Source organism: Pollachius pollachius, assembly GCF_949987615.1.
Source record: "Pollachius pollachius genome assembly, chromosome: 2".
NCBI classification, from domain to species: domain Eukaryota; kingdom Metazoa; phylum Chordata; class Actinopteri; order Gadiformes; family Gadidae; genus Pollachius; species Pollachius pollachius.
The window spans coordinates 48,561,863-48,586,914 of record NC_136935.1 but is presented as its reverse complement, the minus strand read 5'-3'; the positions used below and the strand labels follow the sequence as shown (position 1 = coordinate 48,586,914).

Below are 25,052 nucleotides of genomic sequence, written 5' to 3'. Positions count from 1 at the left end.
GATGGTGATAAGATATGAATGCAAACAACCAACATTGGATAAACCGTTCGTCATTTGAATTGTATCTGAGAAGCAATATACTCTAGTCTCTGTGTCACCTAAAGTTCACCGGAAACGGAAGATAATCGCTAGTCGCCAGTAGACATCTGCTTTGTATTACACCCAGTGTTAATATTTATATTTAGATAAATATAATATTGTGACAAGCATTCCTTTTAGAATAGCCTTCATAGTTTACAACATTATATCATACTGTTGTTATCTATCATCGATTATATTATGTTTATTAGTTAACCCGAACCTTTTCTTTTATAATCTTCACCATGTTGCAGATGTGTGTTAAGGGAAAACATATCCAGGAAGTGGTTTCAGAAACTCTACCTCCACAGGAAGTCAACCCAACAGTCAATGCAGCCTACACCTTCCACATACAGTAATATAATTACTGCCTTGGGTTACTACATTTAAGTCGAAAGCTGAACAACAGCACATTAACAGTATTGTCCTTTGCTCCTAAGAATGACAGTGTTGGACAGCCTCAGTGGTAGTTAAAGTATAATTGAGAACGGGTCACAATGATTAAATCTGAATAAATCTGAAACCTGAATAGCTAATTAATAATAATAACTTTTGAGGTGATACACACACACCCACACACGCACCGCACATGCTAAAACACACACACACACGCACACATGCACAAACACACACACACAGCCCCTGATGTGTAGGACACACAAACACACACACGCACACTTAGGAAAACGCACACACACACACACACACACACACACACACACACACACACACACACACACACACACACACAGCTGTACGGTATAGTGGTGACCACAAACAGCCAACCTGAGGATTTTATCAAATACTAGTTCAGTTTTAAAAATTTGTTGTTTGTCATTTATTAGCATGATATTTCCACCCTGATTACCTCTGCGACATCTCTGCAGGGTCAGTGTGTGAAACAGCAACGAGCCAAAGAGTGGCAGACAAGGCTGCAGCCAAACAACCGACCGCAAGTGCAGCAGCCTCTTGCTTCTGTGCCGTCTGCGAATGACACAACACCGGAAGCCGACACTGATATCCCCAAAAAGGAACCTGCAACCTATAACCAACGGAGCGCAGCGCACACAGACATCCGCCTCATGCAACAGGTGGAGCTCTTCTCATGAGGAGAGGAACGCCGTAGACTAAAGAAGCTGTTTGACTGAAGCCTGAGATCCTTTCATTCAAAGTCAGAAAGAAAGGCCTCCGTCCGACATGGGGAACGAAGAGAACGACTCTCAGCTGGCGGAGGAGGACGACGTGCCAAAGGAGGCGAAGCAGACGTCGTCGGTGGAGAGGGAGCCCGGCTCGGAGGTCCCCGTCGACAACGGCGACCCGCTAAAGATCTACAACTGGCACACCAGCACCAAGGGGGCGCCAGGGGACGGCAAGGGGGACGGGGGCGCGGCTGTGGCGCTGGCGGCTTCCCCGATGGAGAAGCCTCCGAAGAGCTCCACCACCAAGTGGAGTCGGATTCAGAACTGGGGCAAGGCCCTGAGCGACGACCTGGGCGAGAGGGCTTTCTCTCACTCCTCTCCCGTGAAGAGCAAGAGCACCGGGGCCAAGCTGGAGAAGGCGTCCGGGGCATCCCAGAAGCATCCCTTCAGGAGGGTCGCGTCGGAGCCCGCGGGGTCACTGTTTCGGACCTCCGGCGGCCCCTCCGGCTCCAGCCCCGGCCACGCGACTCAGTCCACAGCAGCGGCCGAAGCCCCAGGGGCCCCTCCCGTGGATGGTGCCCAGAGGGGGAGCGGAGGGGCCCTCTTTAGGAAGTGCCTGAAGACGGTGTCTCAGAAGCTCAAGAGGCCGAGGCTGCAGAGTCGGCACAGCACCTCAAACCTGCTGCGTGGTAATGTGTTTTTGAAAGTCCCATATAATCTGTTCATCAGAGCAGATTATATGGGATTATATGGGATTATATCAATTTACAAATAATCTGTTCATCATTATTTGTAAATTGATCGCCTTTCAGACGATTAATGTTGACACGTGTCCTTGCATATATTAGTGGTGCACTTAATTCAAGTACAGAATGATGCGTAGCTCGACTATTTACTAGAAAATGTCGTGCATAGTTTCATACAGCAAAACAAGGAAATCTTGTGGCGTCTTCGGGTATTGCAGTCATATAGGATTCTAACGCTTTGGCTGACGTAATACACCCAAAACATCATGCTGTTTGGAAATAAGATAACTATTTTATGAATCTGAAATAAAATTGAATTCAAAGCAAAGCTTCTTTGAAAAAACAACAATAACAATGTTTATTCATTTAAAAAGTGCAGGACGGGAATATATCCTATAATTGCTTTAATAGTATGTAACAATACAAGAATGAAAAATACAATAATATAAATTATGCATTATTTTTTGAAAATGTACAAAGGACCAAACAGGACTTGAACAGTTTATTATGGTGTGTAAATGCATAACAGGAAGTGGAAGATAGACTCAAAGCCACAGCTTTGGCCACAGTTTTTGCGGTAGTGGGAGATTAGTGCCATTACGCAGTAATTAGAAAAGTAAATAGAAAACGATGCACCGCGCGTGTTTTTAACACCCTGGTCATGTTAGACAAACTACTATTCCTTCAAATATATATAATACAACAACATAATCACAAACTCAACTAAATGAATGTCGTTTTCCCAGGTATTAGAATTACTAAAAAAAAGTGTGTTTTTGTTACGGTGTGTACGCCATTTCATCTGCGTCTGTATGTGCGTGAACTTCCAGATGCGGGCAAGAATGCGAGCGCGCCAGCTGAGCTACCCAGGCTACAGTGGGCCCCGCCCCTCGAAGTACCCCTGTGGGACATTAGCAACTGTACTCTGGAAGACGGACAGATTCTCATCGCTCCGGATGATGAGGTACTTCCATCAACCAAACAAACACACTCAACTCTGCCTGTCCCTCCCTTAGAAGCCTGTTTAAAGCCCTGTCATTACGCAAAAAAAACAATCAGCGAATAAGCAGATCTGCATTGCCTTCAACCAAATGTAGTTGATTTTATTAAAAAAAAGAAAAAAAAAGTTTGTTTTTGTTGTGCGTGTGTGTGTGTTTCTTATTCAGCCTACGATGTGGACCCGCAATAGAGTCAGCAGCTCGATGTCCTTACTCAGCATGCAGAACTTCGGTGAGATAAATACAGGTCAGCACACTCACAAACACACACACACGCACGCGCACGCACGCACACACACACACACACACAGAGGTTATTCAGCATTGTGAAAACAATTATTTTTATTTATTGTGTACTGTGTGAACCCGGGTTATTCGTATGAGGAGGCAGCTGTTCAGTGTTACACTTCTTAGCAGTAGTGTAGCGGGTAGAAAGTCACTGATTGGGCAGCGGAAGTAACAGACGTTTATGCACGCAAGCGGTGCTCAAATTGCTTCCTCACAAATGATAACATCACATCTGGGTGTTCCACCTCTGAACCAATCAGTGGATGTCAAATGTTAAGTATACGTGCTTCATTCACTGTCAACGGGCATTTTGATCAGGGAAAGGAGTTGTGATCAGACCCGTCGTTTTTTTTGTTAGTTTTTACTTTCATTGTTGTAAAGGCGTTGAGGTCAGCAGAGTTGGACCATGACGAAGGAACTACCTCAGAATTGGAAGTGACCCAAGTTCACAGATTTTCAAGATTCTGGATTAAATGATGGTGTTCAGACGTTGGATAGTGTGTGGTGGGGCGTTAGGTAAGAAGAAGGAGAAAGAAGGACCACTTGTTCAAAATACAAGAAATTTAATTTAGGGGGGGTAAGGCAAGGAAATACACCATTAATCTTGAATAAATTGTTACGTCACAATTGTTACATTGCTTAATGATACAACGCTTATGTAATTCAGGAAAAAAGATTTGCTGTTTGCTGTTTCTATGAAGTAAATACATGATAGGTTCAAAGGGTTCATAATTTGATGTAATTAATGCTGTGTAAATGTAAAATAAATTGTACAATGTCGAGTTGAGCAAGGGAAGGCTGAAAACCACATCCTGCATGATTTTAATTCTGATACTGGTCTGATTACTAAGAGCTCAGTGGCTCTGGGTTTCCTGCTAGTCATAGACGTGTCCAGGATTTCCCCTGTAACCCCCACAAATTCTGGACCTTAAGACTAACTAATTAAGTTGTGCATCCTTGTTAAGATTGAAAGAAACCGTAGAGAGTATAGGTTATCTATTTCCCATTACCATATTGAAAAGAGCACTCTTGTTGAAATTGAATTGCATGAAAATATTCTTTAAAAAGTTCTTAATTAATTCAGACTACTTTGTTAAAGGGGTTCTGATGTCTTTGCTAAATGATGAAAGCTTGCATCATTTCTGATCTCCCCAGAATGCAGTCCGGACCCGGTGGGCCAAGGAGGTGGTGCTCGCTTCAAGACCCAGGACGGCGGAGTGAGGGTGAGTCAAAATGGGAGCAGAAACGAGGGCAACCAGAAGGTTGCTAGTTCGCTCCCTGTCTCCTCCTTTCCACCTCCGAGTGTCGAGGTGTCCCTGAGCGAGACGCCTCACCCTGACGGCCCCCGACGAGCTGGCTGTCGCCTTGTGTGACCGACTCACTAATTTGTGTATAAACCGTTTTGTACATTTGTAGTTTTGGACATGAATGAAAGGCCTCCATTCAACTCTATGTATTCAAATCCAATATAGTGCGCCCTGTCAACTTCTTTGGATAAAAGCGTCTGCTAAATGCCCTTAATGCATCATCCTTGTTGCGTTTCCTTTGAATATTTCACAATATAAAAAATAAAAATATATATATCCAAATACATTTCAATTATTTCATTCATTCCATTCTCCTTTGTCTCGTCAGGCACTGATCAAACGCCGTCTTGAGGGCCGGGCAAAGAGGAGCAGCACAACCCAAATAAACGGCATCGGACTGAGCAGCAGGTGGATGTTTTATTCCACGTAAACTTCCGTTGTTGTTCAGTGATTGTGTATTTCCAGGGAAGCTGTGAGCCCCGGGTGTTCTGCCTGCTCTCACCGTCTCAACATGGTGTTCTACAGGCTTTACGGCTCGCGGGAGTCCGTGTCCATTCCGGTCAGCGTAGCAGGGACCTTTGACCTCAGCACGGACGCCAGCACGGTCATCAGACCCGTGCACAGCTCCATCCTCGGGGAGAAGTACTGCTTCGAGGTAGACACCGCTAGACACTCATGAACGTCCCTTGTCGTTCGGATGAAGCTTCTAATCACCAATCTGGGTCGGTTTAGCTCAGGAGGTGGAGCGGGTTCACTTGTAACTGGAAGGTTGCTAGTTCGATCCCCGGCTCCCCGAGTGTCGAGGTGTCCCTGAGCAAGGTCCCTAACCCTAACTGCTCCTGATGTGCTGGCTGTTGCCCTGCATTGTCGACACTGCCGTCGGTGTGTGAATGTCTGTTTGAACTGTTGTAAGTCGCTTTGAATAAAAGCGTCAAAATGAGGAAATGTAATGCTGTGGTTACTGACCTGTCTTTCAACGTAAAACTCTGCCAGGTGATTAACCCAGAGAACAGCCACTGCTTCGGCTGTACCTCCGCGGCCGAACGAGACCGCTGGATCGAGGATCTGAGGCGCGCTGCCCAGCCCAATAAGGTCAATACACCATCCACACCATCTACACCAGGGGTCTCAAACTCAACTTACCTGGGGGCCGCTGGAGGTAGAGTCTGGGTCAGGCTGGGCCACATCAAGTATTCCACAAAAAAAAGTAGCACAACTGACCCAATCTAAGTAAATGATCGGGCTATAATAGATCACGTTGGCTATGTAATCGCTGACAACAGGGGACATTTCATGGCGGTTGGTGGAAACCGGGACATTTTAGCGTCCTTTGGCTTTTGTCGGGACTCAGGACACGCAACTCAAAATTGGGACTGTCCCGGCAAACCCGGGACATCTGGTCACCCTATCACAAGTGATAAAAAGGCGTGGCAAGCAACTCAGCAAAAATGTGCGTTTGACAACAACGCGCGGGCCGCACTAACACTAAACTTTGATGTAAAGTAGGGGGCCACAAAATATCATCCTGCGGGCCTCAATTGGCCCCCGGGCCGCGAGTTTGAGACCCCTGATCTACACCATCCACACCATCTACACCCTCCACAGGAACACTCTCTGCAGGCTGTTAGCATTACATTATCTGTCAGCATTATTCCTCTCAACTTATACCCAAACACATACCTTAATGAACTTTTGGTAATAAACATAATATAAAGACGCACATAATAATAGGGGATAGAGTTTGTACATGTCAATATCACATTGCAATGACCATCGCCATTTTGGGAGCATCGCCATTTTGGGACCATAGGAGCATTGGAATGGTCGTTATTATATTGTAGTTAAAAAGAAATGCAATTATTTGTCATTATGGGAGAACATTGTGGTGTTTGAAAGTGCCAAAGCATTTTCATTAGCCTAGGTTACATTAAGTTGCTTTAGGATTTGACAGTACTTCAACTCTCTTGAATCCTCTCAAAATAGTGGAGATCCTGTGATGCATTCTGATCTACCAGCCCAAGTGGATGTTTCATCCTCAGTGTACGAATGTCTTCCTAATCCACAGGACAACATCGAGCGCAGTGAGAACTCCCTGAGTCTCTGGGTGAACGAAGCCAAGGACCTGGCCCCCAAACGCCGGTACTTCTGGGAGCTCCACCTGGACGGCACCCTGTTCGCCAGAACCAGCAGCCGAGCCGTCGACAAGTGCGCCGAGCGCTCCAGCCTGGCCGGGGACGGCGTCAATGGGGCGTCTGGGGGCCAAGGGGGTGGCAGCAGCAGCAGCAGCCAAGCCGGGGGCTTCCAGCTGTTCTGGGGGGAGTTATTCGAATTGGACAACCTGCCTGCGGTCTCCGAGGTGACTCTGTACCTCTTCCGCGACGAAGACCCCAAGAAGAGACGCCTGTCCCGGGACGACTCCAGCCTCCACCCTCTGGGCAGTGTGGCCATACCCCTGGCTGAGATCCGGGGGAGGGCGCATCAGGAGAAGTGGCATGCCATCGTCCCGTACAAGGCGGCAGGCTCGGGTGGCAGCAAGGAACTACTGGGGCCCCAGGCTTCCCTGCGCATCAAGGCCCGGTTTCAGAATCTGAAGGTGCTGCCGATGGAGAGGTACAAGGAGTTTGCCGAGTTTGTGACCGTGGACTACGTGGAGATGTGTCAGAGCCTGGAGCCGCTGCTGAGCGTGAAGGAGAAGGAGGAGCTGGCCGGGGCGTTGGTCCACGTGCTGCAGAGCATTGGCAAAGCCAAGGTGACTACATTTATGAAGCCTAAAGATCTAGAACACGTAGCCCTGACATTATCGTTGATCAATTTTGTTTGATGTTCAATTGGTTATACATAGTACTATACTGGACTATAGCTATTATTTCCCAAATGTATTGGTGTTCTTAGTACACTGATCATAAAAATGGAAAAAATCTATTATTGTATGTAATACTTGCTAAACACAAAAAACATTCTCTTACATTGGGGGTTGTTTCATACCGTTTATATGTTCTTTACTTCAGGAGTTCCTGATTGATTTGGGTAGTGCGGAAGTGGAGCGTCTTGGGGAGAAGGAGGCACTGATCTTCAGAGAGAACACCCTGGCCACCAAAGCCATTGATGAGTACATGAAGCTGGTGGGCCAGAAGTACCTCATCGACACCCTTGGTAAGAACGCTTAGCTGTGGGGAAGCCAACATCTCAGCCGGGTTTTCAACAAAAAATACAAAAGCGACAGATCGATCACTTTGTTTGATAATCCCTCTCTGATAACAGTGTGCTTTAAAAAATACATACCTCCCGTCCCCTAAGGTCACTTCATCATCGGACTATACGCCTCAGTGGAGAACTGTGAGGTGGATCCTCTAAAATGCCACTCGGCTGACCTGGCCATCAACCAAAGACACCTGACTGAGACCTGTGAGGAGGCAGTGAAGAAGATCACTGAGATGCACGGGTAACATAACATACATCATATGGGAACGTTGAACAGGATACATTTATTTTATTAAAAACGTGACACCTAAACCGCTGAGATATTCTTGAGCAAGTCACCCAATTCTCCTAACGTAATGGTTGTCTTCTTGCTAGGTTGACATTGCCGTGTGTGTGTGTGTCTCAGTGTTTTTGTGTGTGTGTGTCTCAGTGTGTGTCTGTGTTTCAGTGTGTGTGTCTCAGTCTGTGTCTGTCTGTCTGTCTGTCTGTCTGTCTGTCTGTCTGTCTGTCTGTCTGTCTGTCTGTCTGTCTGTCTGTCTGTCTGTGTGTGTTTCAGTGTGTGTGTCTCAGTCTGTCTGTCTGTATGTGTGTGTGTCTCGGTCTGTCTGTCTGTCTGTGTTTGTGTGTGTGGGATTTTGAATGTGTGTGAGTGTGTGCGTTTAAAAATTGAAACAAATCTCATTTAACCCTGAACCCTAAAACACCACCTTCACTTGTACAGATCATTTCCTGAGGAGTTGAACAAGGTCTTCTCCAGCTGGGTGACCCAGTGTGAGGACCAAGGGCGACCAGAGATAGGCCATCGCCTCATCTCCGCCTCGCTCTTCCTACGCTTTCTATGTCCTGCCATCCTCAGTCCTTCCCTGTTCGGACTGACACAGCCCTACCCTGAGCCACTCACCCTACGCACCCTCACTCTGACTGCAAAGGTCATGCAGAACCTGGCCAACTTCAGACTGTGAGGAGCTGCTCATCTACACACAAAACCTCTACATTTACATTTACATTAAGGGCATTCAGCAGACGCTTCTATCCAAAGCGATTTACAATAAGTATATTTGCCAGAAGAAAGACTAAACAATATATCGCTGTCGGTGCAATAAGGATGTTCAGAGAAACAAGTGCCAAGCACTTACAATTGTTAGGTTAACCCATTCCCTGTATACAACAAAGATAGCTAGGGTAAGATGCTACACACACACTTGTGTTTGCTACACTCACACACACACACACACACACACACAAGTACTATCTAAAGTGCAAGGATGTACAACATACAATAAGTGCGTACATAAATTGCCAGGATGTACAACATCCAATAAGTGCGTACATAAATTGCCAGGATGTACAACATCCAATAAGTGCGTAATAGGGGTGTGGTGGGGGGTTAGGGTGGAGGCTGTGCAGAGTTTAGTGAACTCTGAACAAGTGGGTCTTGAAAGACCTTTGATGTTCACGTACTTTATAAACTAGGAAAGGTCAAGAAGGGTTCCTCGATCGGGCTGAGCACTGATTAACACCAATGTTTCGTACCCAGGTTTGGAGAGAAGGAGGAGTACATGCTCTTCATGAATGACTTCCTGCAGCAGCACTGGGAAGCCATGAGAGGCTTCCTTCAAGCCGTGTCGAACCCGGACTCCGACCTTCCGATGGCCTCCTTTGACGGCTACGTCGACCTGCCCTTGCGTCTGGCTGTGCTCCACGGACTGCTGGTAGACATCATCTCCAAGAAACAGCAGGTGGGAGCTCAGCACCATCAGGTCGTACAGAACCTGCCCTAGGGACGGGTGTGGAAAATTAGCATCCGCTATTAGCACGAGGATACTTGTATTGGGTAGTAGTCCTCAGTTTGTATAGATAGACTGTATCTGTCCCGATCAAATAAAAGTCTTGCTCCTTCTGGTGACAGATCATTTTGAATAAAATCCATGATATCTTTCTTCTCTTCTAAGAACACAATAGAGCAACTGCATCCGCTGCCCTCCATTCTGAACAACATCACAGAGTCCCTAGGTTCCGGAGGTCCTTGGATTCCTATCAGCAGGTGTGTGTGGGCACCATGGCCGGTTCCTCATGGTTCTTTAGCGCAGTGGTTCTTAAATGGGGGCACTCAGACCCCTAGGCGAACTTTGGAGGACTGCAGGGGGCAAAAAAGAAAAAAGAAAAGCCAACTATCTTTTTATTTTTACCTGAAAGCTGGATAAAGACAATCGAGATAATGGACCCTTTAAATGTTTATGTTTACACTGCCAAATAGAATGCACACACATTATTTATGTAATTTTTTTTTTTCTCCCAAAATAGATATGTGCCGGTGAAGGGGGTAAAAAATATCTTAGAGGGGGGTACTAGTAGAATTTTTTTTAGCACCACTGCTGTAGAGCAGCGACCCAAATGATCCTTTGACATTGTTACTTTTCATGCCATGAATATATGGTGACAAGAGATTTGACTTCTGATTGCAGTCCAAGAAAAAACAAGCCAACGTACGTTCCTCCTAAAGACCTCAGCAAATACAGCCCTCACCAGTCGTCTCTCCAGCAACTTTCCATTGAACCCAGAAGCCTGCGAGATGGGTATGTATACTCGCTTGTTATGTGTTGTCTGTTCTGGCACTTAAAAATAGTACTTAGCATTGTGTAGCGTCTAATCCTAGCTACCATTGTTGTATACGGGGAATGGGTTAACCTAGTAATTGTTGGTGCATTGCTCTTGTTTCTATGAACATCCTTACTGTACCAACAGCAATGTCTTGTTTCTCTTTCTGCTGACAAATGTACTTATTTTTAGTTGCTTTAGATAAAAGCGTCTGCTAACGGCCCTAAATGTAAATTAGGTGTTTATACAAGTGCAAATGTGACTGAGGGGTATGTTTACATCACTGTTTCCAAGAAGGATAGACAAATGTTTGAACGGACCGGTCTTCAACAGGGGCGTCCACACCTCGAGGAGCATGAGAGAGAGGAAACCGGTCGCCAGGACCCAGAGTGCTCCACACCGGCGTCCAGGCCACAACAGATATGCCCTGAAGAGACAGACCAGCACGGAGGACCTGCAGATAGATGGGCCTGAACAGGAGCACGAGCCGGGGGCTGCCCACCCACTGGACATCTCATCCCCACAGACGGTGAGTGACAAGCAGCTCATCTACTGCGGTAGTACAGCTCGTCGCTTGGCTGAGCATGCAGGCAGTACCTGGCTCAGGAGGTAGAGAGGGTTGGCTGGTTACCGGAAGGTTGCTAGTTCGATCCCCGGCTCCTCCTAGTTGAGTGTCGAGGTGTCCCTGAGCAAGAGACCCAACCTTAACTGCTCCTGACGAGCTGGCTGTCGCCTTGCATGGTTGACACCGCCGTCGGTGTGTGAATGTGTGTATGAATGGGTGAATGTGAGGCAATATTGTATGAGGTTTGAGTGGCCACTGGTTAGAAAAGCGCTAAATGAATACATTTACCATTTGATTTTCCATGTAAATGACAAGATGATGTCTGAGACTATGCACACAACTTGTTCTCTTCTTTCAGGGTGTTAGTCTTAAGCCAACCCCTAAACCAGTTCCTTGGATCAAACAAAATCACAAGAAGGAGCTCTGCGAGATACAGAAGAGCGAATACGAACAACTGGACTCATTGGACAGGGTATGTGTTCTTTCTGTGACTATGTTCGTTCTAGATTGAAATAAACACAGTAGCAATAGATTGTACTGTGTGGCTTTGGGATTTGCAATAGAAGCATGCAGAAGAGCTGTCCGAGCTCCGTCTTGGGGTGGAGCAGGTGACTGAGCGGGAGCTGGAAATGGCCAAGCGTCTGGAGGACTTCATCGCTCAGAGCATGGAGCAGAACGAGATGCTGCAGGCGGAGGTGCACGGGCTGAGGAACACGGTGGAGTCGTGCGAGGAGCAGCTGGCCAGCGCTACCTTCAGGTGGGATCTGAATCCGAAATCCAAAATGTTGCTTCCAAGAATTCGTTAAATCAGCATTTTGAATCCTAAGACTTGTGAAATGAATGAATACGAAACACAGATTCACCTGTTTCGTATTAGGCTTGGTATGATCGAGGAGGAGAGGGAGGAGGATGAGAGGAAGCTGAACGTTGCCTTGGCAGCCGCAGAGCGAGTTAATGTCTTGGTAAGAGAGAGAAAGGACTTTCAACATTTTCGTTTTTTTGGCCAAAATTGCTAATGCAAATATTAATAAATGAAAGATAAGAGAAAAGTGATCGTGTGTTTTTAGGAGGAGCAGCTGGCAGACATGTTGAAGGGCCTCCACCGGCTCAATAAGGAGGTCTGCACGGAGAACGACGAGCTGCCGCCCAGAGAGTCACACGTAGACAGTGACTGAGCCCAGATAAAGGCTGTGAATGTCAAGTCTAATTGTTCCATTTTGTGTGAGGCTAGATGACAGAACCCTATTTTCTCTTAAGGTCCCATGACATGCCACCCGGTGTGAGTGTGATGAGCCTTACAAGCCATTTTGAAAATCTTCCCCTTATGACATCACTAGTGGGCGTGTCCACCTAGATGTGTGCCGGATAGATCAGTCTACCAGCCTACCCAGTCGACTGTTTTTTGTACATGAATGGAAGGCCTCCATTCAACTATATGTATTAAAATCCAATAGAGTGTGCCACGCCAACTTCTTTGATGGATGAATAAACTATAAAAAACCTGTGTGAGTGTCAAGCATATTTATGTTGTATTGTGTCTGTGTGTCTTTCTATGTGTGCGTGAGAGATATGTACACATCCCTTATAGAGGTATGTGTAATAAAGGGAGTGACACATAATTACATTTGGCTAACCTGCACAACCAGCTTGTCCATTCTGGACTGTATTAGTCACATGATGAGAAAGTGCAACGTAGCGATACAGGATGGGCCGCACCTGTAGAGTGAACAACGAATGGATTGAAGTGGTCGCATTGACAGCCTTGTCCGTGCAGGAATAAAGATATAAAGGTAGGTGGTTGTTGTTAATATAAATGCCGTGCTTGTCTAGATTTTTGTCAGCGATATGAGAGTTAAAATGAGTGATGCTCATTGGCCGCGCCAGGATATTTTTGTTGGTGTAGCTAAGCTGTTGCTGTGTTGCAGTCAAGATGTTGCTGGTCATTCCAAAGGAAAAAAAATAAAACGGGGCCTAATGACTTTGAAATTATGATGCGAAGATCGCAAGTTGTATAGGCCTGGCCTATACAGGCCTGGCCTATACAGGCCTGGCCTGTACAGGCCTGGCCTATACAGGCCTGGCCTATACAGGCCAGAGGGGACTTGCGATGCATTAACTCCTCCTTCGCGATGTTTTTTTTGTAATTCTTTGTCTCGTTACTTTTTATCATGCATATCTTACGCCGACTGACTGTCAAATAACACACTGAACAGTTTATAATAGGCCGACATTCATACGCATACGCGATGTAATTTCCAAAGTTGTATTTCCTTACATACATTCCTTCTTCTGAACTTCATCCAACAGGAGTGAAGTTTGATTTGTGCCGGGTAGCGTTGTGTGTGTGCAGTGACTGCATGGCTCTCACCCACGTATTAAATCCATTTAGGATATAGGTTTTCTCCTGGTTGAATCCTGGCTGGTGACCAAAGTGCCGGTGTCGTACCAATGTAGTTACCCCCGATTAAAATGTTATCCCCTGCTGCGGGAGCGCGCATGCATCCAGTGCACGCGTAAAGACGCACTACTCGATTTCACCCAAGGCTGAATTAAAAGTAACCTACATGTTTTTCTATATTTTTGTTACCAACAAGGTTGTAAAGAAGTCCTTTATAGCACATCTGTCAGAATTAATGTTTTTATTCTTCCCACGTGTTTACGATCTTTATTCATTCATTTCACAGCGGCCGAACTGACAGCTGTCTAGGCCTACTGAAACCAGCTGATCGTATTTTATTCCTATAGGCTAATCCACATTTCAGTTGCAAAATCTGCGGATAAATAACTATAACATTGATCATGGTAGGCCTATCGCAATTATAGCGCCAGTCCGCTGGCATTTTTTTGTTTAACCCTCATCGGCGCAAGCGCCGTTGCCTGTTTTTCTATGTTGTTTTCCTGCCTGTCTCCGTGCGCGCTCCCCGCTCCCCTTTGTGGTGCCTCAGTAAAGTTATGTTCGACTACTATACTCTCGGTTGTGAGTTTTTCCTAACTACTAGGTACTTAATTGTGTAGCATCTACAGTAGCTGCTATCGTTGCTTTACACGGGGAATGGGTTAGCCTAGCGATTGTAATACTTGCACTTGGTTCTATGAACATCTTTACTGTACCGACAGCGATATATTGTTTCACTTCTTATGACAAATGTACTTATTGTAACAAATGCACTTATTGTAAGTCGCTTTGGATAAAAGCGTCTGCTAAATGCCCTAAATGTAAATGTAAATGTACTGGCGTAGTGCATTTCATTACCTTACACAAATAAACGAAAAATAGCCCAAATAAGTCTAGCCAAAAACCAGGATAAGTAGCCTATCCCTTCTCTATAATGCACACTGAAGGAAGAATATAGACATACATGATTCTTCTTTCCTAGACAACTTCAGATCATTAATAATAACTATTGAATATAAACATGTTTCCTCTTTCCTAGCCAATGTTATAATCATTCAGTAGTTAAGCTTTTTGAATCATTCGTTCACCAGTAGTTAAGCTTTTGAATCATTCGTTCAATCACTTAACTACTGGTGAACGAATGATTCAAAAAGCTTGACTACTGGTGAACAAATGGTTTGCGAAAGAGCAACAACTCAGTATGATGCATGACTTTACATGAATGTCGAAAGTACATTCTGACAAAATGTGTGTCCCCCTATAACATTGACTAGGAAAGAAGAATCATGTATATTCTTCCTTCAGTGTGCATTATAGAGAAGGGATAGGCTACTTATCCTGGTTTTTGGCTATCTTCCCTATTTATTTATTTCATAATTGCGATAGGCCTGTGCAATGAATGAATCAAGATCGTAAACACGTAGGAGGAATAAAAATAATAATTTTGACAGGTGTGCTATAAATAATTTCTTTACAACCTCGTTGGTAACAAATATATAGAAAAACATGTTATTTTGATTAAGCCTTGGGTGAAATCGAAGCGTATCGTGTCCTTCCGCCTGCACTGGATGCATGCGCGCACCCGCATTTCTATCGGGGGTAACTGCAATGGCGCGACAATACTTGAGACGGTATGGGACTCATGGCAGAAAATATTCTCAGGCTCACTGGGAGAATGTTTTTCTCCTTCCAAAAAATCCAAATCGTTTCTTTGATCCTCAGAGTCCTCACTGTTAGGGTCCACGTTTTTACTATCTGTCGTCGGCACCACCTTGTACCTTACGAGAAACGTCTCCTTTTTAATTTCTGTTATTTAATTTTTTAACTGGAAACTCCGGTAGGCTGTTATTCTAACTGTCGCTAGGCAACGTTACACTCGTTTGCAATCTCGCGAGTGCCGGTGCTGGCACTGGCGTGAGCAAGATGTTGGCGTTATATCATCATATTCAAACGTAAATAAAATTACCCCAAATCACCACTCATTTTTATTTTTGTATCACACAAAAAAACAAAACATCTAGCCAACTTGGTGTTGCTTTGGTGTTTCTAAGCCAAATCTTGGTGTTGCTATAGCTACAGCAAGCGACACCCTGGCGCCGCCATTGGTGGTGCTGTGTAGTAAATTAGCCAAATGCAATGGCGACATTCGATCACTTTGTGTATGATCGTTGTAATGAGCGATGTTGTGGGCAGATATGAAAGCATACCCCTCCTTGGCTTTAACCCTTATCGAATAAATACAACATGAGTTAGGAGCAGCAGACACAAACTAGATGGCTGAGACTGGCAAAAAACCACCACAACTTTTAAAACAATAAGCTAATGATTTGTGGCTCACTGCCCTTTAACTCCAAGCGCATGTATACAGTTCATATAATGCGTCTGCTAAACACACACTTATTTATCTGGTGCTGTTGAAGTAAACATCGCATACAGCTGATGTATTCTAATTTATTAAATTAAATAAATAAATAATAATAAATAAATGAGTTTGGCTCAAATATAATTTACCAAAGAGGCTACACATACATTATGTATTCTTATTTCTTATATACAATAAATTAATAAAGAGTTTGGCACACAATATAATTTACTACGTACAGTGTTCTTATTTCTTATATAAAATAAATGAATAAAGAGTTTGGCTCACAATATAATTTAGTTTTGCCCACAGTATGACTCAATACGTCCACATCGTGTTGTTCACCTCACGTAACCCGCTCCCTAGTTTCGTTTCTCTGTGTTTTTCTGGAGCTCCGTGGAGCTCCAGAAACACACAGCGCTCGGTGTAAGTTACCTTTTGTTTTTATTTCTGTTTTTGACTTAAACCCCACCACCCGGCTACGTTTACCAGATAACTGAAGGACGGGGAAATTAAAGTCCCTAGTAACCGAAAAACCTAGATTTTCTGGATTGTTTTGTATTTACACCTGCCTTGTTTGGTTCGAACCAAACCATAAAATCACTGGTGCAGACCGTTTGGGCTGGGGTGAATACAAACCATCGAACTCTGGTGCGGACCAAACAGGACCGAGACCCAGCCGGAAAGGTGGTCTCTGTTCGCCTTGAAACGAACCCTGGTACGGTTCGCTTGAGGTGTGAAAGCGAATGCACCTCGATCCGATCCAGGTTTTAAAATCATACGCCTCTTTGGACGTAACAGACACCCGCTCGGCCGCGCGCATTATGGGAATTATTGTTTGATTAGCGGTATCTCCAAGATTAGCAGCACATTGTCGGACCGTCGGGTGAAAATGAGTCGTAGCTCATCATGGAGCAAAGAGGAGACGGAACGTCTATTGGATATTTGGGTCCGATATCAAATAGACATTCCGTCTCCTCTTTGCTCCATGTTTAACCACGACTCATTTTCACCCGATGGTTTGACAAAAGCACGTAAAAATTATGCTGGAAAACACACGTAAAAATGCCAATGCATTTAACACATTCCGAGTCAGGATGAGGGAGAAGGAGTTTGACCGGTCCGCAGACCAATGTAGGCTATGTCACGCTGGATATCCATGATTGTTTACTTCACCGGCGCTTTCTCCCCCTTTTATTTATTTTCATGCTTTACCCCGCCCCAGACCCTTTGTCCAATGATTGAACGATCTTTGCACACATGTGGGTTTGTTGTCAACTTATGGGACTGTTGCGAAAATTGTAATGTGAAAAGGAACCGCACCTAACCAAAAAATAAACACTGTGTTTTTGGTCCGGACAAAAGAGAGCGAACTAAAGGACTTTCCTGGTGTGAATACGTTTCGTTTCTATTGCGACAGACCAAGGGTTCGACAGTAACGAAGTACTTTATTTGAGTAGGCCTACTGTTATTATATAGTATCTGTACTTCACTTGAGTATTACTTTATCTGGAAACTTATGACTTTTACTCCGCTGCATTCAGTAGGTTGTTTCAGATTCATTAAGATCTATCAATGCATTGTGGCAACGATACAACAATACGTTGACATTAAAAAGAAAATGTGCTTTTGAATTCTCAAGCATTTTGAAGTACTCCAATATTTGGAGAAATTTGACTGAACAGCTTAACTTGTATTGGAGTAATATTTGACCAGGAGGATCTATACTTTGACTCAAATAAAGTAGTTGTGTTCTTTGTCCACCACTGCAGACCACCATGGCAGAAATAGAGTCAACCAGTAATGTGCAATATCTAAAAGATATGAAGGACGAGCTCACCTGCAGCATTTGCCTCTCTCTCTTCCAATGCCCGGTGACGATTTCATGCGGACACAACTTCTGTCAAGACTGTCTTACCTCCAGCTGGAAGGAGAGCTACGACTGCCCTCAATGTCGGGCCCACTTCCCCACCAGGCCAGAGCTCAAGAAGAACACGGTGCTCAGTACTGTGGTGGAAACGTTCAGCACCCGCTACAGGAAGACCGAGATCGGGTTTGAGAAGAAGGAGGAGGAAGCCATAAAAAAGCCCATCGTGATGTGCGATACGTGTCTGTCCTCCGAGGCGGCCAAGACCTGTCTCACCTGTATGGCGTCGTTCTGCCTCGAGCACGTTCGTCCCCACCTCGACAACCCGATCTACCGCGCACACCAGCTCAGAGAGCCGCTCGTGGACATGAACGAGCGCATCTGCCCCGACCATCACAAGCCGATGGAGTTCTTCTGTGTCCAACACAGCCGCTGCATCTGCAGCTTCTGCCTGCAGCAGGTCCACAAGGGATGCACCCTCAAGACTCCTAATGAACTAAAGGTTCTGAAAGAGGTGCGTGTGTTTGGGTGTGTCCATCTTTCTGTTTGTGTATAAGTGTGTTACTGTTTTTTACTTTCTTAATTATGGTCATTCTGCAGTCTGACTGCAAATCCAAATTGGTGTTGATGGATTCAAAGATTGAAAGTTATAGAGCTCATCTGTTCAATGTGTAACTAATTCTTCTTTTCTGTAGTCTGATTTGAAATCCAAATTGTCGTTGCTGGATTCAAAGATTGAAAAGACAGAGGCTGCCATTTACCAGATAACAGTGGCAAAGAACAAGTTCAAGGTACAGTAAATATATTATATAATATATTACTTTGCTGTGTACGTACATGCAGTGGGGTCCTCACGTTCAAAGACCACCGTAATCGTTTGATGAACTAAATCAATGATAACCTTAAAAAGGGGAATACACAATTTCATGTTATTTGCAAACTGCACTTGCTACACCGTTCTGTCTGTCATTTTATGAGAAGATTCATAAACCCTGTTCAGCCAAATCCTTGCCTATAATGCTATTTCCTTTTACCTAATTTGCTCCCTTGCTCCTCTCAGGGCGGGGCATTATGAAGAAATGTATTATGATAATCATGGGAAATTTGACATAATATCAAGATCCCTTTCTGAATTAGAAAATAAAATTTTTACAGTCTAACCATGGTTCATTACACTGTTAATAGTGGACTTTTTCAGTATGGTATCAGACTAAAACTGGTATAAAACTAATTTTGATTATTTAAATGGAATAGCAACTCGTCATATGCTAGATAAAACAGAGTGTCACGATCCATATCCATATCCAAGTCCATATCTTAATTTCATCACCATGCAATGCCACACCAAAGATAAACGAAAATATTGAATAATTGCCTGGCCCTGTATAACAATGTCATCTATGTTATGGGCTACCCCTAGGAATCTGTGACCAGCAGGAAGAAGATGCTGGAGGCAGAGTACCAGCAGATCCGAGAGATGCTGGACAAAGAGGAGCGTGAAGCCATGAACACAGTGGACCGCCAGCTGCAGAGTGGAGAGGACAAGTTCAATAACGTTACAAAGTGGTTCTCACAGAATATCAAGCAGATGGACAGTACCAAAAGCAAAATCAGCGATCTTCTGAGTCAGTCAGACACCCTAGCCTTTCTGCAGGTGAGATGACAAGACTTCAGCTCCCCTTAATTTCGGTTAGACACAGCACACAAAGAGACATCTTTTTTTGACTGGTATTTGGCAATATGCTCCTAGTGTCGGATTTAAATGAGCCAATGGTCACCGTTTACCATCAGTAACTTGTTATATCGTAATACAAGATGTTGTCTCTACATTGTTTTTGGAAAGGCTTCACAACTGGACCTGCCTTCTGTTGTCAATATTGAGTGCAAGACTCCTCGGGTGAATCTGGACAATACGGACGCCCAGAAGTTCATCGTTGTCTTCAAGGATTATCTGTGTGACCTGTTGAAACAACCTGTTGAGAAGAGACTAGCGATACTGAAACCAGGTGGGCCTTTAAACTGTCTCTTCTGCACAGCGGTGGTGGTTGTTAATGCTGGACTTTGCACCATTACAACCCGAGGCTGGCTGTGTTTTTATTGTTACTGAAGCTGTTCTCAGGTTATCATACATGCACTATGTCAATATATTTGATCCATGGAGAACAATGTTTATTCAGGCTTGTAGCAGGGGATGATATATTATGGTGGAAAGGAAAGTGACAAATGGCAAAGCGTTTTGAAGCAGTGGATGGGTTTTAACATTACAATTACTACTAATAATAATCAAAAATCTTGTGACAATTAGTGCAGGCTAACTTCAGTGCATTAGTGTAGGGTAAAATCATTTCAACCAATGTAATTAGTACCATTATATACTGAAACTGAGCTGAAAAAGTAACAGTGTAGTCTCAGTCAATAGTGGTACTTATTTATCTGGTTCTAATTTCCCTCGGGTTTAACCTCTTCATCCTGAAAAGCCAATCCTCTCCATCCACTCTATCAAAGACGTCGTTTGGCATTTTAAAAAGGTGGAATTGTCTGTCGTTCAGCTCACAATGGTTATGATGGACTAAAAGTTGAGAATCTAATCTTTCTAATGGTGTGTCACATGTCCACTTTCTCATGTGTTTAAATTCCTTATGACGTCTTTGAAATTGGGGGGGCGGAGGGGCTAAACCCGGTACAGGGTCCTTTTGGCATGAGGAGGTTAAAGAGATACTTCACCGGTTGAGATATGAAGGTTATATGAAGTAAATAATTATATTATTGAAATCGGTTCATCCTAGCCTGAGAAAAGGCAGAAAGAGTTTTCTTTTCTGATCTAATTTTCCCCTGAGATGACATCAAACACGTCATTTGACGTCATCTCAGGAGAAAATCAAATCAGAAAAGCTAGGCCAAGGGAAGACTGGGTTAAAAAAAAAAAATACAATAGCGATTTTATAATGATAGAACGCCCGTTCTCAATCAGTGAAGTATCCATTTAAAGACCCATCCAAAACACATTTAAATAGTCAAAATAGCTCTTTGCAACGAAAAGCAATTGAGCTTGTTTGAAATACTAATATTCTGGGAGATTCCAAATCTTCGGCAGAGCCCTAAGCCAATATCCTTTCTTGTTTTCAGATTTCAATAATGGCATATTTGCTACTGGTGAGATATATGTGAAGACGATAGGATGATAAATTGCATAAATCAATCAGCAAACATTTTCTAATATGGTTTTCAAATATAATTAATTATGCAATGATTAAAAAAATGCCTCTACGGCAGTTTACTTCTTGATTATTTTGATGAAAACTTGTTCAAATTGACTGGCTTTACTTTTATCATCTGATTTAAAGCCTACAAAGAACTAATACTCGCCGGACAAGATTTTATCGCATTGGCACAATCCAGTATAAAACTGAAATCAATTCCAAATCCATGCTCTGAAAGCCAATAGATATAGAATAACATGACCGACCTTTTCATTTCAGCAGGGGCACCACAGGTAAACTACCCTTCCCAAAGCCATGTTAGGTCTTCCAGCCGCGGGAGGTCCCGTGGTCCAGGTCCGTTGATGCAGGGGCCCTTCCAGGGTGCAGGGCCCTCCCATGGTCCAGGGCCCTCCCAGGGTCAACCAGGTGTCTACTGTGGTCCAGCACCCTGCTCAGTTTCAAGGTTCCAAGGACCCAGGGGCAGACATCAGCGTAAGATGGCTCCCTTGTTTGTGTTTAAATTCCTTATGACGTATTTGAAATTGGGGGTACAGGGTCGGTACAGGGTCCTTTTGGGATGAGGAGGTTAATCCAAAACACATTTAAATAGTCAATAGCTCTTTGCAACGAAAAGCAATTATTTGCTAATGTTGAGTTATATGCGAAAACGATAGGATGATCAATTGCATCAATTGGATAACATATATTTTCTTATCTTCTTTTCCAATTGTATTCCGAAGTAATGATTGAATCAATGATTCAAAAAATGCCTCTACAGCAGTTGAACTTAACTTCCATCATCTAATTGAAAGCCTGCAAACAACTAATACTTGCCGAACAAGATTTTGCCGCATTGGCACCATCCAGTAAAAAACTGAAACCAATTCCAAATGCATACTTTCCTTGGTAGAGTTGTTCCGTTACCGATACCAGTATCAGAAATTGAAACGATACTGCCTAAAATAATTGGGTATCGGCGAGTACGCAAGTCTATGTGCCGATCCGATACCATCATGCTCATTTACTAGACAGGCAAAGAACATCACAAACACATGCAGTGTTACTCTACGTTTGTTACTTCGTCTGTGGTGGAAAGGGAAACGCCACCTACAACCTACGTGCGTTCAAGCTACCAAATCGGAAAAACATGGATGAATGGATGCTTAATGGCAAGAATACAAATGTATTATAATTATAGATAAAAAATGTAAATCATCTAGTTCTGAAAAAAAATTGTCAACATCAGGATGTACTCGGAATCAGCCGATACTCAAGTTTCAGGAATCAGAATGAGAATTGGTATCGGGAAGGAACAAATTGTATCAGAACATCGCTAAACCTTGGTTTAGTGTTACAATTAAATTGCTCCAGAGAGTAAGATATTTTATAAAGTTGCTTCATGTAGGGAAACCCGCCCAGGGTCAAAACGAAAAGGGTGAGACGAAGATGAGGGCAGCAAGCTCCGTGGAGAACCTTCTGACTCTTAATAAGAGAGATCAATCCAGAGGCCGGACACCTGAAGGGAAATCAACTAAAGATCATGGTAATCTTTAACCTAGTACCTTTCACTATATTGCATAGTTGAGTGCATACCACTGAAGACATTAACATGGCCTCATAAAATGTTTTTTTCTTGTTTAATTTCTGTGTTTCAGATTCTATGGACATCCCACCGTGCATTACCTCCATCGTAGACAGACACGAGCTTCTCAAATGTAAGTGTAGAGTGCTATCAACTGATAAACTGTATGACCCTAAACACAAGTAAAGGAATCTCAGGGTCTCTATTGTTAACTGAACTCAAACAAAAACCTTTCCCCTGAACAGACGCCACGGTGCTCACCTTGTTTGTGTTTCAGATTCTATGGACATCCCACCATGCATTACCTCCATCGTAGACAGACACGAGCTTCTCAAATGTAAGTGAAGAGTGCTATCAACTGATAAACTGTATGACCCTAAACACAAGTAAAGGAATCTCAGGGTCTCTATTGTTAACTGAACTCAAACAAAAACCTTTCCCCTGAACAGACGCCACGGTACTCACCTTGGATCCAAAGACGGCCCACAGACGTGTGAAGCTGAGCGACGACCTGACCGAGGCCTCAGTGATGGACGAGCCAGCGAACTACCCCGACGGCCCCGCGCGGTTCTCAGACTGCTCCCAGGTGATGACCTCCAAGGGTTTCTCCAGAGGACTTCACTACTGGGAAGTGAAGATGAGCATTAACAACTTTGTGGGCATAGGGCTGGCTTACAAGAGCATGGATCGCAAAGGCACCTCCAGTCGCTTGGGCCGTAACGACCAGTCCTGGTGCGTGGAGTGGTTCACCCTGAAGCTGTCTGCCTGGCACGCCAACAGCGAGACGGTGCTGGAGAGTCTCAGTGCCAACCGCATTGGCGTGCTGGTGGATTGTGATGAGGGAACGACCACGTTTTACAGCATTGGTGAGAAGGCGAATCCATTCCACACTTTCGTGTTTCCTTTCACCCAAGCCGTGTATCCGGCCTTCTGGATCTTCTCCAAGACGTCTTCCATCGCCTTGTGCGAGCTGTCTGGCTGAGGGGTGGCTATGCATAGATTGGCTTTGTGACATGGTATGATCTAGACTAATACATTTACACTTTTCTTGATACACAGGGACAACACTTAATTACTTGAACAAACCAGATTATTTGACCACTCAAACAAAAATACTTCATTCTACTCGCCAATCACTAAATGTCTTATGATTAATGAAGTTCAATTGTGTCTTGAAAAGTAAAACACTGGTGTCTTAAGTCTGATACGTGAGGCTGAATTGTATGTTATACACGGGCCGTTTTACATTCTTTCACTTCAAATTTGTTTCGACCAATCATGTTCCTCCTGGGCGATGAGAAGTCGCAACTGGAACCAACCTGACAGCCTGAAGCACAGAAAACATGACATGGCTCCCCATCGATTGGAAGTGACAGAAAATAAAAATCAAGAAAGTTATACGTCTGTCGATTATGCTGTCATGGCTTCAATCTTTCACAAAAGAAAATAAATGAATTACTGCTAGGTGAAAACTCTGACGTGAACCCAGACTCACCTCTGGCTCTAGAAGAGTTTTAAAACGTGACCTGTAGGCATTAGTGACGGTGCCAAGGTGGTGGGCATCGATGGCAGGACTCTTATACTGCGCTACCCCCATAGTGTTGCTGCAATATCATTATCCTGTTACCTGTATGAAGACAAGTGAAAATATCCTGTCCGGCCATCCACGTTCTTAGACAAAGTGTAAAGGGTTAAAATCCAACCTGTGTGGGAGATGGGCCACAGTAGAAATACATTTGTTAAAGTTATATTCTGAACCCTCCATCTTGCCACACTCTAATGAGTTTCTCTCAGAATCTGGACGAATATCTCCGTTACAGACGTTCAGCATAGCATTGTCAAATGTCTAGATCAGACTTTACATTCATTTTAATCCAAATGTTAAGGTAATATGTATTGGGTCTTGGGTTTTTAATTTCAGTGGACTGCTGTAAATTATGTTCAATGGTATCAATGACGATCAGAAGTGGTGGGAACCTTCACTCTCTTTTAAATGGTTCAAATTGGTCGAGTCGTTACTTTATAAAGCAATAAGTAATGATAGGCTGTGATCTATGAATGGCTAGGGGGTGTGAGGCACGACATCAACTGTTACATTAAATCAGATTTTAATGTCATACATATATTTGGATCAATAACCATGTTGGGATTCGTGCCATGTACTAATAAACTTATAACGGTCCTTGTCTGTGACATACGTCTACTGTCTTGGGTCTGGGATGCATGAATGTTCTCGTTTTAACTGTGAATGCAACTTTTCTGTGTACTTTTCTACTATTCTGTACTCTAAATCCATTAGGCCTGAAGACAACTCTTCATTCCAGGGGTGCGACCATCCCTTAGCCTTGTGACACATTGATTCCCGAGCTCGCTGGTTTGCTTAGACACAATCAAGAACCAGATAAATGAGTAACATCAGACGACCGATTGAGAAGGCGCTTAAAACTAAACTCTTATGAGATTAGCTGTAGATTAGAGGCTAATGTTCTTTGACACTGCAAGCAGTTACAAAGTATCCAAAGCCCCTACAACGCCTTTGCCAGCAGACGCCCTTTTCAAGCAAATCAGCGGTGTAGTCATTACTCCTAGACGCAACTAAGCCTCTGTTTTTCAATTATTTATTTTTTAACTCCCATAGCACACACACCCACAGCGGTATAATTGTAGATGGCATTTATGTGTGTACCCCACTTAGCCCCCTAGAGGCGAAGTGGTGCATTGCGCAT

At 44.0% G+C, this 25,052-nt stretch overlaps 2 protein-coding genes across 6 annotated transcripts; both read left to right on the top strand.

Moving 5' to 3' along the window:
- The first annotated feature begins 1,146 nt into the window (after positions 1-1,146).
- rasal3 (RAS protein activator like 3) lies at positions 1,147-12,418 on the top strand. Of its 3 annotated transcripts, none has more exons than XM_079729121.1 (19): positions 1,147-1,906; positions 2,794-2,927; positions 3,130-3,193; positions 4,405-4,472; positions 4,885-4,964; positions 5,082-5,211; positions 5,550-5,648; positions 6,622-7,305; positions 7,565-7,709; positions 7,854-7,998; positions 8,479-8,715; positions 9,295-9,496; positions 9,710-9,801; positions 10,223-10,333; positions 10,689-10,884; positions 11,279-11,392; positions 11,484-11,677; positions 11,798-11,882; positions 11,988-12,418. In XM_079729121.1, the coding sequence occupies exons 1-19, from the start codon at positions 1,276-1,278 to the stop codon at positions 12,093-12,095; spliced, it is 3,519 nt and encodes a 1,172-aa protein (XP_079585247.1). In that variant the 5' UTR covers positions 1,147-1,275; the 3' UTR covers positions 12,096-12,418. The 3 variants fall into 3 exon arrangements, with proteins under 3 accessions (XP_079585247.1, XP_079585246.1, XP_079585248.1); XM_079729120.1 differs by having other exon boundaries at positions 3,130-3,208; XM_079729122.1 differs by lacking the exons at positions 1,147-1,906; positions 2,794-2,927; positions 3,130-3,193 and adding an exon at positions 3,429-3,765.
- Positions 12,419-12,606: 188 nt separating this feature from the next.
- Positions 12,607-24,502, top strand: LOC307070605 (E3 ubiquitin/ISG15 ligase TRIM25-like). Of its 3 annotated transcripts, none has more exons than XM_079729132.1 (10): positions 12,607-12,710; positions 17,450-18,058; positions 18,240-18,335; positions 18,965-19,198; positions 19,388-19,550; positions 21,027-21,236; positions 22,150-22,287; positions 22,400-22,459; positions 22,604-22,663; positions 22,776-24,502. In XM_079729132.1, the coding sequence occupies exons 2-10, from the start codon at positions 17,456-17,458 to the stop codon at positions 23,306-23,308; spliced, it is 2,097 nt and encodes a 698-aa protein (XP_079585258.1). In that variant the 5' UTR covers positions 12,607-12,710; positions 17,450-17,455; the 3' UTR covers positions 23,309-24,502. The 3 variants fall into 3 exon arrangements, with proteins under 3 accessions (XP_079585258.1, XP_079585257.1, XP_079585259.1); XM_079729131.1 differs by having other exon boundaries at positions 21,024-21,236; XM_079729133.1 differs by having other exon boundaries at positions 12,652-12,710; positions 17,586-18,058; positions 21,024-21,236.
- The last annotated feature ends 550 nt before the right edge of the window (positions 24,503-25,052 follow it).

What these genes read in the sequence shown, in the direction of transcription:
- LOC307070605 (XM_079729131.1), top strand. Translation starts at nt 17,456, where the DNA reads ATGGCAGAAATAGAGTCAACCAGTAATGTGCAATATCTAAAAGATATG. An exon ending in GAAATCAACTAAAGATCATG is followed by an intron (nt 22,288 to 22,399) that starts GTAATCTTTAAC and finishes TCTGTGTTTCAG; the next exon opens with ATTCTATGGACATCCCACCG. An exon ending in CAGACACGAGCTTCTCAAAT is followed by an intron (nt 22,460 to 22,603) that starts GTAAGTGTAGAG and finishes TTTGTGTTTCAG; the next exon opens with ATTCTATGGACATCCCACCA.
- rasal3 (XM_079729120.1), top strand. Translation starts at nt 1,276, where the DNA reads ATGGGGAACGAAGAGAACGACTCTCAGCTGGCGGAGGAGGACGACGTG. An exon ending in GTACCTCATCGACACCCTTG is followed by an intron (nt 7,710 to 7,853) that starts GTAAGAACGCTT and finishes CCGTCCCCTAAG; the next exon opens with GTCACTTCATCATCGGACTA. An exon ending in CCCAGAAGCCTGCGAGATGG is followed by an intron (nt 10,334 to 10,688) that starts GTATGTATACTC and finishes GGTCTTCAACAG; the next exon opens with GGGCGTCCACACCTCGAGGA.